Genomic DNA, 19,387 nt, shown 5'->3' on the forward strand with positions numbered 1-19,387 from the left:
TACAGTGGATGAAATAAGCCAGTTTTTACACAGAACAAAAAACAAAAGGAAAGTGGAGGTCAGGGATCACTTCCCTGACCTCGTGACCTTTGTACAGTCTTGCCGATATTATATGAAAAAGAAAAAGTTTGAAAAGCAAGAGGTTTTTAGGATTAAAAAGATTTTACTCAAAGTAAAGGAGTGCATCCAGCAGGGGGAGGTGGAGAGCTCCAATGTGGGTTTTATTTGATTTGTTGATTTTAAGTTTTATTTGTTTTTTAAACTCTTTTCTTTTAATGAACACATTCAGAGTCGGAGTTTTAAACGTAAATGGAGCGAGGGACAGTAAGAAGAGAACATCTATTTATGAATTTAACAAGATGAAAGCCAACGATGTTCTCTTCTTACAAGAGACGCTGAGCGACAGCACCAACGAGGCGGACTGGAGGAGGGAGTGGGGGGGGGAAGTCCTCCTGAGCCACAACACCAACCTCAGCGGAGGAGTGGGCTTCCTCTTCTCCAGGGCCTTCAGCCCGCGGTCACTGGAGGTCAAACACATCGTGGAGGGGAGGCTGTTCTTTGTGAAAGCACGGTTCGACCTTTTTAATGTTGTTTTAATTAATGTCTATGCTCCAACAACCGGGGCAGAGAGGAAGCTGTTTTTATCCAAAATTAATGATGTTTTAAATGACTGTGCCTCGGAGGATTTTTATTCTTGGGGGATTTAACTGCACAGAGGATGATTTTAAGACAGAAATCACACAGAGCCACATCCAGCTTCACAGCAGGTGCTGAGGAGGCTGGTCCATTCTCATGGCCTGGTGGACGTGTGGAGAAGGATGCATCCGGACTGCCGACAGTACACATGGTCCCACGTTAGGGAGGGAAGGATCTCCTCAGCCAGGTTAGACCGTATTTATGTTTTTAAGCACCATTTTAGTATTTTTAAAATGTGCAGCATTGTTCCGCTGGTTTTACTGATCACTCTTTGGTTTTATGTCATGTTTTTATTAGGAACTTTTTACCCAGGAGCGCATATTGGCATTTTAATACAGTTTTAACTTTCGATAGGAGTTTTAGAGAGATGTTGTTTTATTTTTGGGGCATTTTTAGGCTGAGGAAGAGTGATTTTAATAATCTTAGGCAGTGGTGGGACCGTGGTAAGGTAGAAATTAAGCTCCTTTGTCAGCAGCACACTTTCAACGTCACTAGAGACGTCACCAGATCTATGAAGGACCTGGAGACTGAGATAGTGGACCTAGAAAGTTTGAGCGAGTCCGCAGGAGATCGAGGACATATTGAAGTCCTCAAAAAGTAAAAGGCGGCTCGCCGACCTGTTCAGTTAGAGTACAAGGCGCACTGGTCAGGTCCGATTCCAGACCATCGAGATGGACACTCCATCTAGCTTCTTCTTCGGCCTGGAGAAGAGGAGTGGGCAGGGCGAGTGATCCACTCACTGCTGACGGACGAGGGCAGCCGGTTGTGGAGCCAAGCCAGATCCGGAAGCGGTGGGGTTTTACTCCTCCTTTATGCCACTGAGTATAGGGAGGAGGGAGAGTCGCGGAGGGGCTCTGTGGGAGCTGCCTCAGGTCTCCGAGGAGACTAATGAGGAGCTCGACAGACCCATAACCCCCAAGAGCTGAAAGCTGCCCTGCAGGAATGCAGGAGGCGCGCCCAGGATCGACGGCCTCCCGCTGAGTTTTACAAGAAATACTGGGATGTCCTCGGAGGACATCCTAGACGTCTTCAACGAGAGTCTGGCCTCTGGTTCCATGCCGATGTCCTGCGGAGGGCAGTGCTGACGCTTCTGCCAAAAGGAAACCCGCAGGATATCGGTAACTGGCGCCCTGTGTCTCTGCTGTGTGTGGATTACAAGCTTCTGTCCAGGGTCCTCGCCTCCAGGCTGAGGGGAGCAGGTCCTCCATCGGGACCAGACCTACTGTGTGCCCGGCAGGTCCATGGTGGATAACGTCCACCTCATTCGGGATGTTTTGGAGGTCTCCAGCTCGTTGGGTATGGATACTGGTCTGATTTCTCTAGATCAGGAAAAGGCTTTTGACCGCGTTGAACACGGTTTCCTCTGGAAAGTTCTGGGGAAGTTTGGGTTCAGCGCTGGTTTCATAGCTAAGATCAAGGTGTTGTACAGTAATGTTGAGAGTGTGCTGAAGATAAACGGCAGGCTGTGTGCTCCTTTTAGAGTGAGTAGAGGGTCCGGCAGGGCTGTGCTCTGTCCGGGATGCTCTACGCACTCTCCTCGAGCCCTCCTCATTAAAATACGCTCTAGCCTGCATGGTTTGGTTTTACCTGGTTTTAATGGAAGAATGATTTTATCGGCGTATGCCGGCGTTGTTTTTATTAAAAGCCAAAAGATGTAAACCTTTAAATCAAATAGTACATGATTTTAGCACGGCATCATCAGCGAGGGTGAACTGGAAGAAAGCGAAGCCCTCGCTGTGGGGAGTGGCGTGGCGGCCTCGGTTCTTCCACAAAACTCATATGGAAGACGGACGGTTTTAAATATTTAGGAATATACCTGGGAAACCGAGCATGGTCCAGAAGAACTGGGAGGCGTCACAGAGAAGATAGAGGGGAAACTTTCCAAGTGGAAGTGGCTGCTCCCCAGATGTCTTTTAAAGGTAGAGTACTGGTTTTAAACAATCTTATTGCATCCCAACTGTGGCACAGGTTGACAGTTTTAGACCCTCCTCGGGCTTCTTAGCCAACATACAAAAGAAGATGGTAGATTTCTTTTGGGAGGTCTACACTGGGTGCCACAGGGGTGCTGTTTTAGCCAGAGAGGAGGGGACAGGGCCTTGTCCACCTGGCCAGCCGGACGGCCACTTTTAGATTACAGTTTGTTCAGAAGTTTTAACGAGTCCGGGTTTTAGTGTGGCGAGACGTGGCCAGCTGCATCCTCAGACGTGCTGACAACCTAGGGCTGGATACTGCTCTGTTTTTAATAGACCCCAGCTTTTAAAACTAAGTGGGCTGCCTCCTTTTATCAGGGTGTTTTTAAGTCGTGGGCCCTTTTAAGCACGAAGGTGCCCACAGTCTGACTCTCTGTTCTGGTTGTTGAGAGAACCATTAATTCACGGGCAAAACTAGACATTAGCAGCAGCGTCACCTCTGGACTAACGGGGACGCTGCTGCGAACAATGACCCTTTCTCTGCAGCAGTTGGTGGATGCAGTGGGGCCGACGCTGAGCGACCCCCCGGCCCTGGGCTCCTGCTGGGTCTGCATTCCGACCGGGTGGCGAGGAGGCTCCTGGAGCTGTGGAGGCAGAGGCTGACCGGGTTGGAGGAGCCTCTCAACGACTACAGCCAGCAGAGAGCAGAGCCGGACCCTGCAGACCCTTCCCAAACATCTCCCTCAGCCCGGGCTGGGGACTCACCGCCCCTGCTAGAACGAGCCACCCAGAAAACTGCACACTGAACAAAGCAGACAAGAAGACTTTGTATTTTAACCTCGTGAAGAGCATCAACAGGTCCAGACTGTGCAACAGACCGCCCACTGTGTGGTCAGAGAGACTTGGGCATGGAGGCCCTGGCCCGCAGTGGGGGTCCTATACAAGCCTCCCCTAAAGAAAAGGACCGCTGACCTCCAGTGGCGGATTTTACACGGTGCTGTCGCGTCCAACGCTTTTATTTCGGTAATCAATCCCGCTGTCCTGAGCCAGTGCCCCTTCTGTGACCTCCGGGAGACTATTTACCATGTTTTTAACGAGTGTAAGAGACTTTTGAGTTTCTTCGCTCTTTTAACAGTGGTTTTTAGTCTTTTTAATGTGGATTTACAGAGAAGGTTTTTATCATGGGAGCTGCCTACAAAAAAACAGAAAAGAAAAGTGGCAGCTCCTAAATTTTTATCCGGTGAAGCAAAATGGCAATTTATTTTACTAGGAAGTCCCGGGTGGAAAACAGAGAGGGGCAGGAGGCCAAGGCAGTGTGGCTCTGTAACATCAGAGCCAGACTCTGGCTGGAGTTCAGGTTTTACAAACACATTGGAGACCTGGATGCTTTTAAACAACGCTGGTGTTTTAAAGATATTGTTTGTTCTGTGGTAGAGGAGGAGCTGGAGTTTGCACCACTTTTATTCGGTAAAACATGTTTTCTTTTAATGTTTTAATGTTTTGTTTGTTTGCTTTTATTTTAAATAACCTGATTTTTTAAAACACTTTATTTGTAGAGAAACGTTGTGATGGAAAAAATGTAAATAAAGTGTTTTTCAAAAAGCAAAAAAAATCTCTCTCTCTCCCTTCCTCTCTCTCTCTCTCTCCTCCTCTCTCTCTCCCCTCCTCTCTCTCCTCCTCTCTCTCTCTCTCCTCTTCTCCTCTCTCCTCCTCTCTCTCTCTCCTCCCTCCTCTCTCTCCTCTCTCCCTCCCTCTCTCCCTCCTCTCTCTTTCCCTTCCTCTCTCTTTCCCTTCCTCCCTCTCTCCCTCTCTCTCTCCCTCTCTCCCTCCTCCCTCCTCCCTCTCCTCTCTCTCTCCTCCCTCCTCTCTTTCTTTCTCTCCTCCCTCCTCTCTCTCTCTCCCTCACGCCTCTCTCCCTCTCTTCTCTCTCTCTCTCTCTCCTCACTCTCTCTCTCTCTCTCTCCTCCTCTCCTCTTTCTCTCCTCCTCCTCTCTCTCTCTTTCTCCCACCGCCTCTCTCTCTCTCTCCCTCCCTCTCTCTCTCCCTCTCCCTCTCCCTCTCTCCTCCCTCTCTCTCTCCTCCCTCTCTCTCTCTCTCTCTCTCTCCCTCTTTCTCTCCTCCCTCCTCTCTCTCTCTTTCTCCCACCGCCTCTCTCTCTCTCTCCCTCTCTCTCTCTCGGCTGTCTTATCATTCGAGCCCTCTGCCATAAACGGCAGAAAGTCCCATATCGCATCTCCTCATGACTTCGGCTTTCAGCCTCAGTTATTCCCCCGTTATGTAGCGGGCTCAGCGAGCCCCGCCTCCCTCGCCGTGGACGTGCTCCGGGTGGGAAATGAGGGGGGGGGGGGGGGGGGGCAAACATGGCCTCCGTTGAGAGGTGAGTCTGGTAGAACCTGAAGTTTTATCAACGTGAGCCTTCAGTCGGAGTCTTTGATGCTCCACTTCTTTCCATCTCAATCGCTTTAAAAAAATATATATTTTGTATTCAGACTGTTTTAATGTTGTCTTTTCTCTCGGTGATTCACCGCCACTCGGCCCCCGAGTGAACGTTCAACCTTTTCCATTTCACCAGAAATGAACTCTCTTTGTACGAGGATGAAGAAACACGTTGCCTGGACTCTGGAGCGGCGCATGCTCGTGACAGTTCAGGCAGGTGTCGCGCAGTATTTGAAGTATTTTACTAACCAGGTGGGAGAAAGTTCAGCAGTAGTAGTAGAAGTACAATCACACCGCGACCGCTGGGCAATACTACGGGATTTGAATGCATCTCCTGAATGTGTAACGTGGGCACGGCGCGTTGAAGCACAACACGGGGTTTAACCGCTATTCAAACAGTCCACATGGAGATACTGTTTGCATACATTCACTCACCGTATCCCCAGCACACACACACACACACACACACGTACTGGCAAACACCTCGAGTCATCATCGATTCCCCTTCTCTCCATCTCGAGTCGGGATCAATCCAAGCAGGTGGAAATGGGGGGGGGGGGTCTCTTATCTGGCAGCTAAACGCACAGCGACCTCCTCACAGTCGGCCTCTCGACGGGCCTCGGACGCTTCATCTCCCTGGGAGTGAGCAGCTCTCCGGCACACAGGCTCACTGAGCCATAACTGATGTGGGCAGCGGCGAAGAGGAGGCCTCGGGGGTCCACGATGAACGGAGAAGATGAAAGGATGTCACAGGGGTGGGAGTGCAAGAAAGGAAACCGGCCTTTTAATATTCAGATACTTCCCTCCGCGTACCCACCGTGCAACACGGGAGCGTCCTCCGTCCTTTGGTGAAATACGATGACACACATTTGACTCCAGCTAAATGGGTTTGGGATGCAAGTCAAAGACGTATTATAAAAAATAAAAAAAGGATTCTTGAAGATTTGCGCCCTCTTATTTCCTCTTGCTGTGTGATTGTTGCGGGTTAAATCATTTAAATCACAGACGCGGTCAAAGCGACTTGGTTTGTGTGCCGTGGTTGTGAGGCCTTTTGTGGTCTTCGCCATCTGGAATTTCGCAACCAGTGAACAGAAGTTTCCTCGATCGGAGCCGCCCGAGACGTGTACGGCTCCGATCGAGGTGACGACTTGTCAATCACGAGCCCCCCCCCCCCCCCCCTGTGTGTGTATATGTATGAGATTGATGGCATTTCTCGTTTTGTAGGTAAATACAAAGCTTTGAAGTATTAGAATTGCATATTTTTTGCAAAAAAAACATACTTATATATATATATATGTAGGGAAGAAAATGCGTAAAGATATATATGAATATATATATATATATATATATAAACAGGGAAGAAATAATGTATAAATAAATATATATATATATCTTTATGCATTCCCCCCCCCCCCCCCCCCCCGCCTTAAAGCTCAATCTCCATCAAGGTCTGTTTTGCTCTAAAGGGGAACATAATTTACTAAATGAACATTATGTCGTGTTGACGAAGACTTGAAATTAGTGTTTGAGGCCATGAAATCCTGTTTACAATGTTTACTGACATCAAGTGAGAAGTTAGCTCATTTTCTCATAGACTTCAATACAATTAGACTTCTTCTGTAGCGGAGGAGTCGCCCCCCGATGGCCAGGAGAGGGAATGCACATTGGGTTCACTCTATCAGAACCGGAGGTTGCCACCTGGGTAAATCAGAGAAGAGGGAATCACACTGAGAGTTTGTCTTCCTCATCTTTTCGCCGTATTGCTGACATCACTGCGGCTCACTGCACGCTAAATACATTTTTAAAATTATTTACGCATTTTTTGTCACGCGCAGAGGGAAATATTTCTGCGTTTGTCTCACCGGGGGTTCTTTCAGTGTCTGAAGTTCTAGCTTCTCAGAAGTTATTCGTATCCGTAAGTTATTCTTAAGTCCGGGTCTCATCTCCGCCGCTGTGGAATCAGGAGCAGATGGCCCCCGATCGAGGGCCAACGCCACGGCTCTCACGAACGGCCAACTCTGTGCCGGCAGAGACGAGCTGCGTCGGGTCCCCCCGACGTATTTGACCGTCTTAGTTTTTAAGGAGGCGAAGCTTTCGTTGCTCTGTGTCGGCGTTTTGTCATCTGTGTGACTCTGTTTGTTGTGTTCAGATCGCTGCCACTGAGAGAAAACCACAACCGGCACCGCGGGAGTTTTCCAGCTTTTTTTTCAGTGGGAATATGAGTATATCGACTCATGCGCGGAGGCCGTCCGCGTGACCGCGTGTCTGTTGTGTGCGTTTTGCACGCTCGGCATATGCCGGCAGCCTCGGCCGCCTTCACACAGCTGGGAGATTTCTTTACATCTTCTCGTGGCCTAAGCACACAAATCAGAATCCGTGACAGCGCAGATGGGAACGCTCACTTCCACTGAGCACACAGATGAAAAACATGTTGGTGCGGCGGACAAAACAATGAACCACCCGGTTAAAGTTGTTTTATTACCTTCGCATTGAAAATGCGGAAGGTTATGTTTTGATTGCCGTGTATTTATTTATTTATTTGTATGCGTGTTATTCGCATAACTCAAAAAGTATTAAACCGAATCGCATGAAATTTGGTGGGATGATTGGTTATTATCTGGGGACCATTTGATTAGATTTTGGGGTCGATCGGGTCAAAGGTCAAGGTCAAGGTCATGAAAAGGTCAACATCTTATTGTTACTATAGCACGGTCAATTTTTATCCAATTGGCATGCAACTAATGCCAACATGTTCATAATGCAATGCCCAATCTTGTGATATGCGAAGGTATGCGCTCTACTGAGTGCCCATTCTAGTTAACATATGGGTTCATTATTCTATGGATGGAATTGTTATTGCATTTACAGAAATGTATAAATTGTTTTTATATATGAAAAGATGTATTTCTTCTTTTTGGTTTTCAGCGGGCCACATGGAATAATTTGTGTCACATTGTTATATACGGTGGGCATTATTCAAGTTTTCTGACATTTTTTCTGACATTACCATCCATAATATCATTTAAATAAGAAATAAAGTTTTAAAAATCCTCAATATAGACGCTTCACAGTTGAGATAAGTCTGCAAATGCAATAACAGACTCATTAAGTGGCCGCGGGAACTGTTCCAGGGTCGGTACGATTTATGGATGGACCGAAGTGCATTTTATGGAAAGCACTTTGCACTGGCAGGAAGCTACCGAGCAAAGTCGGGAGCAATTTGGGGTTCGGCGTCTCGCTCAAGGACGTCGTGGACGTGCGGACCGGCACCGCCCCGCGTTATGTAACCACAGTGTGGAGATGGACGAATAAATGAGTCACGCTATTTATTTGTACTTTATTTATGTGCGTTTGTCCAGACCGATTTATATAGAGAAAGACAGATGATGTCTCCCTCTGCAAACTGGTGGCCGTATTCTCTCTCTCGCGCTCTCTCTCTCTCTTGCTCTCTCTCCCTCTCTCTCTCTCTCCCTCTCTCCCCCTCTCTGTTCTGTATTCAAGGCCTGATCTTTTTATTTGCGCTATTTGCCGTATTGATTTTGTCGAAGCTGCCAGCCTTCATCATAAGTGATGGGATTTCATATAAAAGTTACAAATTGGGCAATTGATGTGGAGGTTTTTTTTCTTTTCGCGGTCACAATATCCATCATATATTTATTTATGTGTTTCTGTAACTCGTGCAGTGGACGTGTGTCTGCCTGCTTGCTGAGCTTTATTGATTGTTTGCGTGTGGTCACTTTCCTGTTTGTGTTGTTGTGCGGTGGTGATTCAGTCAGCTGAAGGGAAGCAGATTTACATATTTCAGAGTGGGAGAAAGAGTGAGTGGGAAGGGACAAGGAGATGGAGAGAGAAGAGACAAACGACAAAGAAACCCTTTTGGAAGAGGCAGAATCGAGTAGGAAGAAAGAGAAAAAGCTTCAGTGAACGGAAAACAGTTGAGAAGGAGACAGGAGGGGACAGGAGGAGATAGGAGGAGACAGGAGGAGATAGGAGGAGACAGGAGGAGAGAGGAGGAGACAGAAGGAGATGGAAGGAGACAGAAAACAGGAGGAGACAGGAGGAGACAGAAGACAGACAGAAGGAGAGAGGAGGAGACAGAAGGGGACAGAAGGAGACAGGAGGAGACAGAAGACAGACAGAAGGAGAGAGGAGGAGACAGGAGGGGACAGAAGGAGATAGGAGGAGACAGAAGGAGATAGGAGGAGACAGTAGGAGACAGAAGGAGATGGAAGACAGACAGGAGAGAGGAGGAGACAGAAGGAGACAGGAGGGGACAGAAGGAGACAGGAGGAGACAGAAGACAGACAGAAGGAGAGAGGAGGAGACAGAAGGAGACAGGAGGGGACAGAAGGAGACAGGAGGAGACAGAAGACAGACAGAAGGAGAGAGCAGGAGGGGACAGAAGGAGATAGGAGGAGACAGTAGGAGACAGAAGGAGATGGAAGGAGACAGAAAACAGGAGGAGACAGAAGGAGACAGAAGACAGACAGAAGGAGACAGAAGACGGACAGGAGAAGACAGAAGGAGACAGGAGGAGACAGTAGGAGACAGAAGGAGATGGAAGGAGACAGAAAACAGAAGGAGACAGGAGGAGACAGAAGGAGACAGGAGGAGACAGTAGGAGACAGAAGGAGATGGAAGGAGACAGAAAACAGAAGGAGACAGGAGGAGACAGAAGGAGACAGGAGGAGACAGGAGGAGACAGGAGGAGACAGGAGGTCAGCTGGTCAGCTGAGTTGACCATCGTGGGCTAGCGGGTGCAGCCTCTGCATGAGGCATCTGGGTCCTGACCTTTCACCTCTCACAGCCACTGGCTCCAGAAACAGCTGTTTGTGCTCGTCAGCTCGTTTCTCTCATCGTTCTACAGAATAATCCCAAAAATGCGTTTCCTTTTGTGCCGGATTCGGCTCCGGACCGCGTCACGTGTGAAGAAGAGATCGGTGTCCCGGCACACGTAAAATAACCATTTACAACACGGGACGCAGCGTTGAGCCGACCAATCAACGAGGCTTTAAGTGCTTCTTATGATTTGCTCATTCACACACACATAAACACACACAGACACACACACACACACACGCATATATAATTCAGGCTCCGTGCCCTCGCCTTGTTTCTCGACTCCACTGTCCAACTTCAAGCTGGCAGTTTAAATTCTCCCAATTAATTTAAACGTGCTTTACAACAAAAGTTCTTCATCCTTATTTGACATGTTTTCTTTTTTCTTAACTCTATTAAATGGCTCACAGACGCAACAACGGAAGCGCAACTAAACGCCGACTGATTGCTTCGAGTGCATCCAGTGAATCGTGATCTTAAGTCCCACATGTGTTTATGAAATGGACGGCTCTGCTTCTACGTCGACAACGCAACGTCTTTCACACAGAACACACGGCAGAACGATCCTCGAAGGAGGGCACACAGGGTGTGTTTCATTCTGCTTATGCGACAAATCGTTTTATATTCTGTTGCCGTCTGTCGTCAAACAGATCTGCGGTATTGCGGCGCGTTCCCGTTGCTACCGTGTTGCGTAATAGCTGTTTTTCTCTCTTCCCTTTTCTGGCTGGTAGAGAGAGAGAGAGAGAGACATAGAGGGTCAAATCCTTCGACTGGGGGGGGCGCACATTGGATGTAGAAACACAAAAGCGTGGGGGACTGAATCGTCCAATCGGAATGCAGCGAGGGGGAGGAGTTTCATATTTCCATCTCGCTCCTTTGAAGAAGAAAAAGCGAACTCAATACGGAGTCTCTATCTTGATTTCAAAGGAGGACCGCCACCCCCGCCGCCGCCCCCTCCACTGTCTGTCAGGGAAGGAGTGAGGCCGCTATAAAGAGGGCGTGTCTGCTGAAGATCTCCTCAAAGCTCATTGAGCTCAAAAAGACATTTAAATCCGTGGCGATTGCACTTCTTGCGTCGCGGCTTCCTCTCCGCGACCCCTTTTGTCGTCATTAAAAAACACGTACAGAGTCTTAAATGCGTCCCGCGCTTCCCGTCGTTATTCCGGACGACGTCGTCAATAAGCAGAGCGCTGCGTTGGTTCCGCGGTGCTTTAAAGTAATCACATACAGCGATTCTTTATTTTTTTTCTTTTCGTGTTTTGGGCCGTGCTTTCGGTTGTCCGTGAAGTTCTGAACGTCTGCCGCAGAAACATTCAGCGCTCACGTCGTCACGTCCCGTCGGCCGGCCGGCAGGTTTTTTGGATGACGTTGTTTTGAATTACAGTTTTTGTTTTCCCGTCAGAATGTGCTCCCCCATGCCCCCAATATCGGCCATCGGTGCTCGGTCAGCAAAGTTTGCTCCAAGAGTTCCTGCTCCATTGTGTCCGTCCCTGGGCAGGTCCAGGGTGTTGTCATGGGAACATCCTTCCGAACGGGATGTGACGCCCGTGAACTTGACAGATGGATGAGAAGTGCCCCCCCCCCATCTGTCCATATATCAGCCGCTCAGTGAATCATAGTCCCATCTTTCACCTGATGAAATGAAGGTGCAGGGTCAGAAACGTGAGTGAAGAGATGGAGAGCAGCTCTCTGCGCTACAGTATTTTGATGGGTCATCTCCTCAGACGTACACCTTCAGGGTTCATACGGTCATGGAAAACCTGGAAAAGTCATGGAATTTTAAAATGGTCATTTCCAGGCCTGGAAAAGTCCTGAAAAAACTTAAATCATAAAAGTTTTGGAAAAGTCATAGAAATTTGTTAAAATCACATGTTGATTTGCGCCGAGTTTGAAAGAATTAATATGTTTTTTAAAAGAAAGACGCTCAAAATACAAGCCGGCGTACGCTCTCGATACGCAACATTTTCTAAAATGTTCATGTTGATACCGAGATTTCAATTTGGTCGTGGAAATTTGGTTTAAAGTCCTGGAAAAGTCTTGGAAAAGTCCTGGAAATCCATTGGTCAAATTGTGTAAAAACCCTGACCCTGTTCATATCGTATTTAAGTATTGCGCAATCCTCCTGTAGCGGCCTCGACGTATTCACACTGAGCTGAGTGAGCCAGCTCAGTCCAGCCAGTAGATGAAATGCTGCTTCAGCAAATATCCCTTCATCAGGTTTCCTGGCTACGGGAAAGAGCTCCGCACGATGGATCCGTCTCCGTGGGAGAAGAGGAGGTTTCATCGAGCAGCCGGGACAACAGGCGATGGCTGTTGCAGGCCTGGAATATCTCGCCTGCCACTTTCCTTGAGGGCGAGCTGTGTGTTCTGTGTGTCTCTCTCTCTCTTTTGGTTGGTACAGCAGACTCCTATAAACTTGTGGTCTAGAAGGAACAATCTATCGCTAAATACAAATCTTTAATCTTCATAATCTAGAGGTATCTTCATTACCTTCGCATTGAAAATGCGGAAGGTTATGTTTTGATCGCCGTGTATTTATTTATTTATTTGTATGCGTGTTACTCGCATAACTCAAAAAGTATTAAACCGAATCGCATGAAATTTGGTGGGATGATTGGTTATTATCCGGGGACCATTTGATTAGATTTTGGGATCGATCGGGTCAAAGGTCAAGGTCAAGGTCACAAAAAGGTCAACGTCTTCTTGAATCGCCTGAAATTTGGTGGGATGATTGGTTATTATCCGTGGACCATTTGATTAGATTTTGGGATCGATCGGGTCAACGGTCAAGGTCATGTAAAGGTCAAAATCTTCTTTTTACCATAGCGCGGCCAATTTCTATCCAATTGGCATGCAACTAATGCCAACATGTTCATAATCCAATGCCCAATCTTGTGATATGCGACGGTATGCGCTCTACCGAGTGGCCGTTCTAGTTTCAAATGAATCTCACCTCGTGTTTTGAGTGGGTTTCATGGTCGACTGGAATCCCTTCTGATCTGGAACAATGTAGAACTGAAATACCAGTCAACTGGTTCTGACTGCATCGGTGAGGTATGACTAATTGTGCCTTAAGCCGACAACAGAATCCCTGTAATAACACGTTCAATGAGACAACAGTAAAAACCGCAGTGAGATGAGACACGCGATGCACCCAGCAGAGCTTTTTAAAGTTCTGCAGTTCATCATCAGACCAAACTACGCCGGTAATCCTGATGAGCTGGAGGGCAAAGGGGGATTATCTCAAATGACACTAAACGGGTAAATTGTATTTCACTTCTATCATGTAATGTTGAACAGCTTTTTTTTATTTGTTTGTTTTTCTGTGAGCCATTAATTGCCAGGTTTTCAGTGATTTATGGAATGTTTTCATAGTTAATAGTTCATTTGTTTAACTAGTGTTCTCCCCTTGAAGGAGAAAAGTACATAAAACAGTTCACTGATTATGTAACATACAGATCCAGTGTGATATTAAACAGGCACTGATTATCAATGGAAGTTGATGGAACAGCCCATAACTGGTTCACCCATACATTTTATCCAAAGTGTTGGAGGTCTAATTTGAAATACTTAAGCGTGTGGTTTCCTGATGCCACAACGTGTGACCTGCAGGAGGACAAACAGGACACGTCCGATGTGAATGTGCTGCGGCCGATAGCCGGAGACCGAGCTGGTGCTGGTCGTCTGAAAGGTCGCTCTTTGTTCTCCCACACACACCGAACGGTGTGAATTTAGAAACCTTTCATTTTTAGTTTTGTGAATAATATTTTTTAGGGTCATGTCTGATTATTGATGGCTTGTGTCCAAGATGTAGAGCGACAGCTTTGCTTGTAGTCTTTACAATATACTTGTGCACTTTAGATTGGAAAACTTTCAGATTCGACGTTGTTTACATTCACAGCTAATGTAAAGGGTAGGGACATTGTAACTATTGAAATACACAGATCCCCATTTTTAGAGGACCGAATTGTACTGGACAGACTAGTTTTTTTGTTCTTGAGTTTTTTTTCACTTGAATTATTTTATTCGTTTCGTAATATAAACATAAAACAAGTAAAAAAATGTCAGACATAAACATACACTACCGTTCAAAAGTTTGGGGTCATCCAGACAATTTTGTGTCTTCCATGAAAACTCACTTTTATTTATCAAATGAATTGAAAATTGAATAGAAAATATAGTCAAGACATTGACAAGGTTAGAAATAATGATTAATATTTGAAGTATTAATTTTGTTCTTCAAACTTCAAGCTCAAAGGAAGGCCAGTTGTATAGCTTATATCACCAGCATAACTGTTTTCAGCTGTGCTAACATAATTGCACAAGGGTTTTCTAATCAGATATTAGTCTTCTAAGGCGATTAGCAAACACAATGTACCATTAGAACACTGGAGTGATAGTTGATGGAAATTGGCCTCTATACACCTCTGGAGATATTTCATTAGAAACCAGACGTTTCCACCTAGAATAGTCATTTACCACATTAACAATGTATAGTGGGTATTTCTGATTAATGTTATCTTTATTGAAAAAACAGTGCTTTTCTTTGAAAAATAAAGACATTTCTCAGTGACTCCAAACTTTTGAACGGTAGTGTATATATAAACACATACATACACATACACCCATACACACACACACATACATACATATACACATACAGACAAACTAGTTTTATAAAATATATATTTTTTACATTACATGTCATTTAGCTGACGCTTTCATCCAAAGTGACTTACAATCCTGTTTCAATCATACGTAGACGCATCTACAGGAGCAACTCAGGGTCAAGTGTCTTGCTCAAGGACACATCGACTAGGGCGGGCATTGAACCTCCAACCCCCTGATTGAAAGACGGACCTGCTACCCACTGACCCACAGTTGCAACGTGGTTTCACTTTATTTGCTCTCAATTCCTAAAGTACCTTTTAAAAAAAAAATTCTGTTTCTACACAAGTCAACAAGGGCCATCGATTGAAAAGCATTGCCTGTATGTTTAGGATTATTGCCTATTATGAAGAGCTACTTGTCCTACACTCCTACGGTACGGATGGAAATACCTTCAAACACTTCTCCCACTTGTTGGATTTCAAGTCGACTTTGTTGAAAACAAAAAAATATGTAACTGATCTCCATCCAGACTGCATGCTGAACAAACTCTGCCTCCGTGCCTCGCGTCACACTTCAGTGCGTGTGAACTCAGCTGAAGCACTTCTGATTTCCATTCCCCATGTGACGGATCTAGTTCCTCGGACTTCGGACATTACGCGTTTTGATTCAACTATCGGTGCCTGTTATCTCACCTAAGCCTGGCTGAGGCGGCCAACAACAACACAGGACGGCGATTCAGAAATAAGCTCTCCTAATCCTCTTCCTTTGCTTTCCGATTCTTACCGGTCTAGTTGAGGAGACAGATGACGACTGGATTGACTGCTATGTAGAGGAAGTTCGCCACCTAGTGGTGAGAATGGAGCACTACCATCCTAAATCATTCTCTCTCACACTCAATTGATTTTCCTCTTTCCAATGTATCCTCTTTGCTCTCTGTGAAATGTATTAATTCTATAATGGTGTCTAATTGTCCTCGTTTTGGTCAATATTTAGTTCCTGCTCTTTCGAATGACGTAAGTTTCTAAATACTCCGTGCAGTTGGTTTAGATGATGGATTATTGGTCAAATATATCAAATGTTGTTGAATTGAATAAACAACGATGTATATCTCTTTCTTCTCTCCGGTTCTCCCCCTCAGGTCCAGCGTGCCCCACATCCGAGGCTGGAGCAGTGCTCATCGTTGTTGCACCGCGGTCGGTTCCCGCAGCCCGTCGCTTCATGGAGGGGTTTCCTGTCCACTGACCCGCTGGACCAGCAGCCATGTCCGCCTGCAGCACCTTCACCGAACACGTGTGGAAACCAGGCGAGTGCAAGAACTGCTTTAAACCCAAGAGTCTGCATCGCGTGGCTCAGAGTGGTGGAGGGAGGCCTCCTTCTGAGCGGCGGCCCTCGGCAACTCAGCAACAGGACCCGGCCCCCGCCGCGGCCCGAGCAAACACTAATCTGCCCGGCGGCTCCCAGAGGGCCGGCGGCGGCTCCGCCCGCTCGGGACACTTCCGCCCCCCGGTGGCGAAGAAGCCAACCATCGCCGTGAGGCCCACCATGATGCTGCCTTGCTCCTCCGCGGGGCTGGATTCCGACGGCAACCTGCAACGACCGGCCCACTTTTTAGAGCAGGGCAAAACATCGGCCTTCGCGGTCTGGAATCGCAACGGACTGAACTGCAAGAGGCCCGGCGGGCCCAGCAACAACAACGAAGGGGAAGACGGCAGCGAGGAGATCGAAGGCTACGGGCTGCTGAGCCCCCGGACCCCGAGTGGGAACAACAACAACAGCGGACTCACGGATGTCCTCAAAGAAATTGCGGGGTTAGGTCCCGGGCTTCGCACCTCGCCCCTTTCTGGTTCCAAGGACTTGTTTTGGGGACGAATCAGCAGCTCGTACCAGCGGTCGTTGGAAAGAGGCCTCCCGGCGTCGAGCTGCCTCGCCACGGGAAGCATCAGCGGCGGCGGCGGCGCTCAAAAACGCGTCTCGCTCAGCAACAGCTCCGAGGTCATCAGCACAGAGGGCGGTCGCTTCTGCTACCCCGAGTTCTCCAGCGAGGACGACGAGGACGAGGACGACGAGACGGAAAGGGAGGACGACGAACACGAGAGCTGGGACGAGAGCGACGAGGAGCTGCTGGCCATGGAGATCCGCATGCGGGGCCAGACGCGCTTTTCGAATTTCCGCGCCGCCACGATGTCCCCGGTGCCCTTCGCCGCGGGGAAGAAGTGGAACACGGTGCCGCTCCGTAACCGCTCACTGCAGCGGATCTGCGCGGTGGACTACGACGACAGCTACGACGAGATCTTGAACGGGTACCCCTCGATGGACTCCGGCGGGGCCCTCCTCCCTTACGGCGCCCGCGACGCGCAGGGCGGCGGCTTCTTGTCGCGCTCGGAGTCGACCACGTTTACGGAATCCTCGTCGTCGCGCCCCGAAGACTCTCGCACGACTTCGAGCAGCGGGAGCGGCGCCCCCTTCGCTCTCCGAAACGGCTCGCGCTCGCCCACGTCCTCCAAGCCGCCCGTCGTCTGCACCTCCCCCCCCAAAGCGGAGCCCGTCCGCCGAGCGCTGAGTCCACTCAGGGTGACCGAGACGCACACGGCGGTCCTGGCCATTCGCTTGGAAGACCAGGACGGCAAAGGAGGCGCGCCGATGCCCCAGGCCCTCCCGGGTCAACCCGTCACTATCAGCTTCAGTCCCACGGAGGAGCAGGCGAAACCGTACCGGATCGTGAATCTGGAGAAATCCCCGATCTGCAAGCCGTACACCGTGGTGGACGTGTCGGCGTCCATGGCCAACGGAGACGAGCAGACTCTCGACTCGACTCCCAAACCTAAAAACCCGTCGAAGCCTTTCAGCCCCGCGCCTTTAGGCCCGCCCCCGTCTCCGATCTCCCCCCTCTCTCCTTTTTCCCCCGCGATGCCGACATCACCCACACCTGTAGCGATGCCAGGTACCTCCCGGAAGAAATCTGGGAACATCCGCTACCAGGAGGTGTGGACATCGAGCACGAGCCCTCGCCAAAAGATCGCCCGAGTGGAGCTCGGGGTCGGGGGCGGCCCTCGCCCCTCCGTGCCGACGCAACACTGCAGCCACAAGTCGGCTCCCACTTCTCCCATCGCCGGGCTGTCTTCCTGCCGCGCCGTGCCCGTGCAATCGTCCATCTTCTCGGAGATCAAGTTCAACAGTTTCAACAATGCGGGCATGCCTCCTTTTCCCATTATAATTCGAGACGAGCCAGCCTACGCCCGCAGCTCCAAGAACGCCGTGAAGGTCCCGATTGTCATCAATCCGAGTGCGTACGACAATCTCGCCGTGTACAAGAGCTTCTTGGGACTCAGCGGGGAACTGGCGCAGCCGAAGGGGGCGGGCGGGCGGGTCACGAGCCACACGTACGAAGAGATCGGGTCCTCTGAGAGCGCGCGGTCCTCTTCGACGGAGAAAACCATCTCTGGTCGAGGCACGTCGGAGAGAGCCTCCTCCGAGGAGACGAAAGCTCCGGCCGAGGCGGCGTCGAAGGCACTGCCTCTCCATCCCAAAACCACCACGGACTCTATCACCGTGACGAGCTCCACAGTCGGAGCCCTCTCTCCCACCACATCCGCAAACGCCCCTGCCGTTGTGGCCATTACTGGGAACCTCCCTAAACCCAGCGCTGCTGCCAATGCTGTTGCACACAATTGCAGGACAAGTGAAGTTGCCGCTGGCAGTAAAGACGGCAACGCGGACCGGACGGCGGCCTGCCGCCGGGAGGAGGCCAGCGCCGTGCTTTTGCAAATCGTCGCCTCCATCCAGCCCCCGCAGTCTCCTCCGGAGTCGCCCTCGCTACAAGCCGATCACTTAAGCTCCGAGGAGCTCTACGCCCTCCCGCCCGACGCCACCAAGGAGACCCTCGCCCGGCCCAAGTCTCTCTTTTCCACGACCGACGGCTGTCTTTCCAAATCCAAGAAGGACACGCCCTCCAAAGCGTTGTCCAAATCCCAGAGTGCCTCGGCCGCCGTCCCGCTGTCCAGCCCCCGGGCAGAGCCCAGCGCCCCCTCCCCCCCCCCGAGATCGACATCCTCCCCGTATCACGCCTCGAACATCCTCCAGAGGCATTTCAGCAACTGGACCAAGAGCTCCGCCTCCGGCTCTCCCGCACGACCGAGCGAAGCGGAAGCGAGTCCAGGCGGAGAGGCGAGGCGTATTCCGGCGGCAGAGAGCTCCAAACCCAAACGCTGGATCTCCTTTAAGAGCTTCTTCCGTCGGCGGAAAGATGAAGACGAGCAGAGGGAGAAGGCGGAGCGAGAGAAGGAGAAAGGCAAGCTGGTCGGGCTCGACGGAACGGTCATCCACATACTGCCGCCGCCGCCCGTCCAACAGCATCTTTGGTTCAGCGAGGCCAAGCCAGAGGATCCCACGCAGAAGCCCACCATCGTCTTCACCTTCAAGCCAGAGAGTGGCGGCGCCCCCGGGGATGGAGAAGGAGAGCTAAGAGGAGAGGAGTGCGGGGAACATGCACTGCGGACACTCGATGAGACCAAGGAATCGGACCCTCCGAGCCCCGGGCGAACGTCGCCTCAACTCACCGGCGAGGAGTTCAGGTAATTGTCCAAGATTGTCTCCGGTTTTAATCTCTCCTGTGATGCCACTGTACTCAAAGACACCCCACGGCCAGAGTAAAGTCAAAGTTAAAACTGGGGCTTACCATGCAGGTGGTAATACGTTAAAAAAATTAATGGGGTTTCTAATTTTCATCAGAATACTGAGGAGAAAGAAAAAAGAAAGCTAATAAACTCTACACCTGTTGAGGGGGCTCTCTGATAATCCCAAACCAATAAGGAACTCGGTAGAGCGCATACCTTCGCATATCACAAGATTGGGCATTGAATTATGAACATGTTGGCATTAGTTTCATGCCAATTGGA

General features: G+C 49.4%; 1 protein-coding gene across 1 annotated transcript in view; it reads left to right on the forward strand.

Annotated features, from left to right (window-relative positions):
• peak1 (pseudopodium-enriched atypical kinase 1) overlaps positions 1-19,387 on the forward strand; it is a 111,452-nt gene that overhangs the window by 67,254 nt on the left and 24,811 nt on the right. The window contains 1 exon segment of the mRNA XM_056416343.1: positions 15,631-19,063. Within this exon segment, the coding sequence (XP_056272318.1) occupies positions 15,753-19,063 (3,311 nt within the window). The 5' untranslated portion in view covers positions 15,631-15,752.

This window comes from Pseudoliparis swirei, chromosome 6 (genome assembly GCF_029220125.1).
Source record: "Pseudoliparis swirei isolate HS2019 ecotype Mariana Trench chromosome 6, NWPU_hadal_v1, whole genome shotgun sequence".
Classification (NCBI taxonomy): domain Eukaryota; kingdom Metazoa; phylum Chordata; class Actinopteri; order Perciformes; family Liparidae; genus Pseudoliparis; species Pseudoliparis swirei.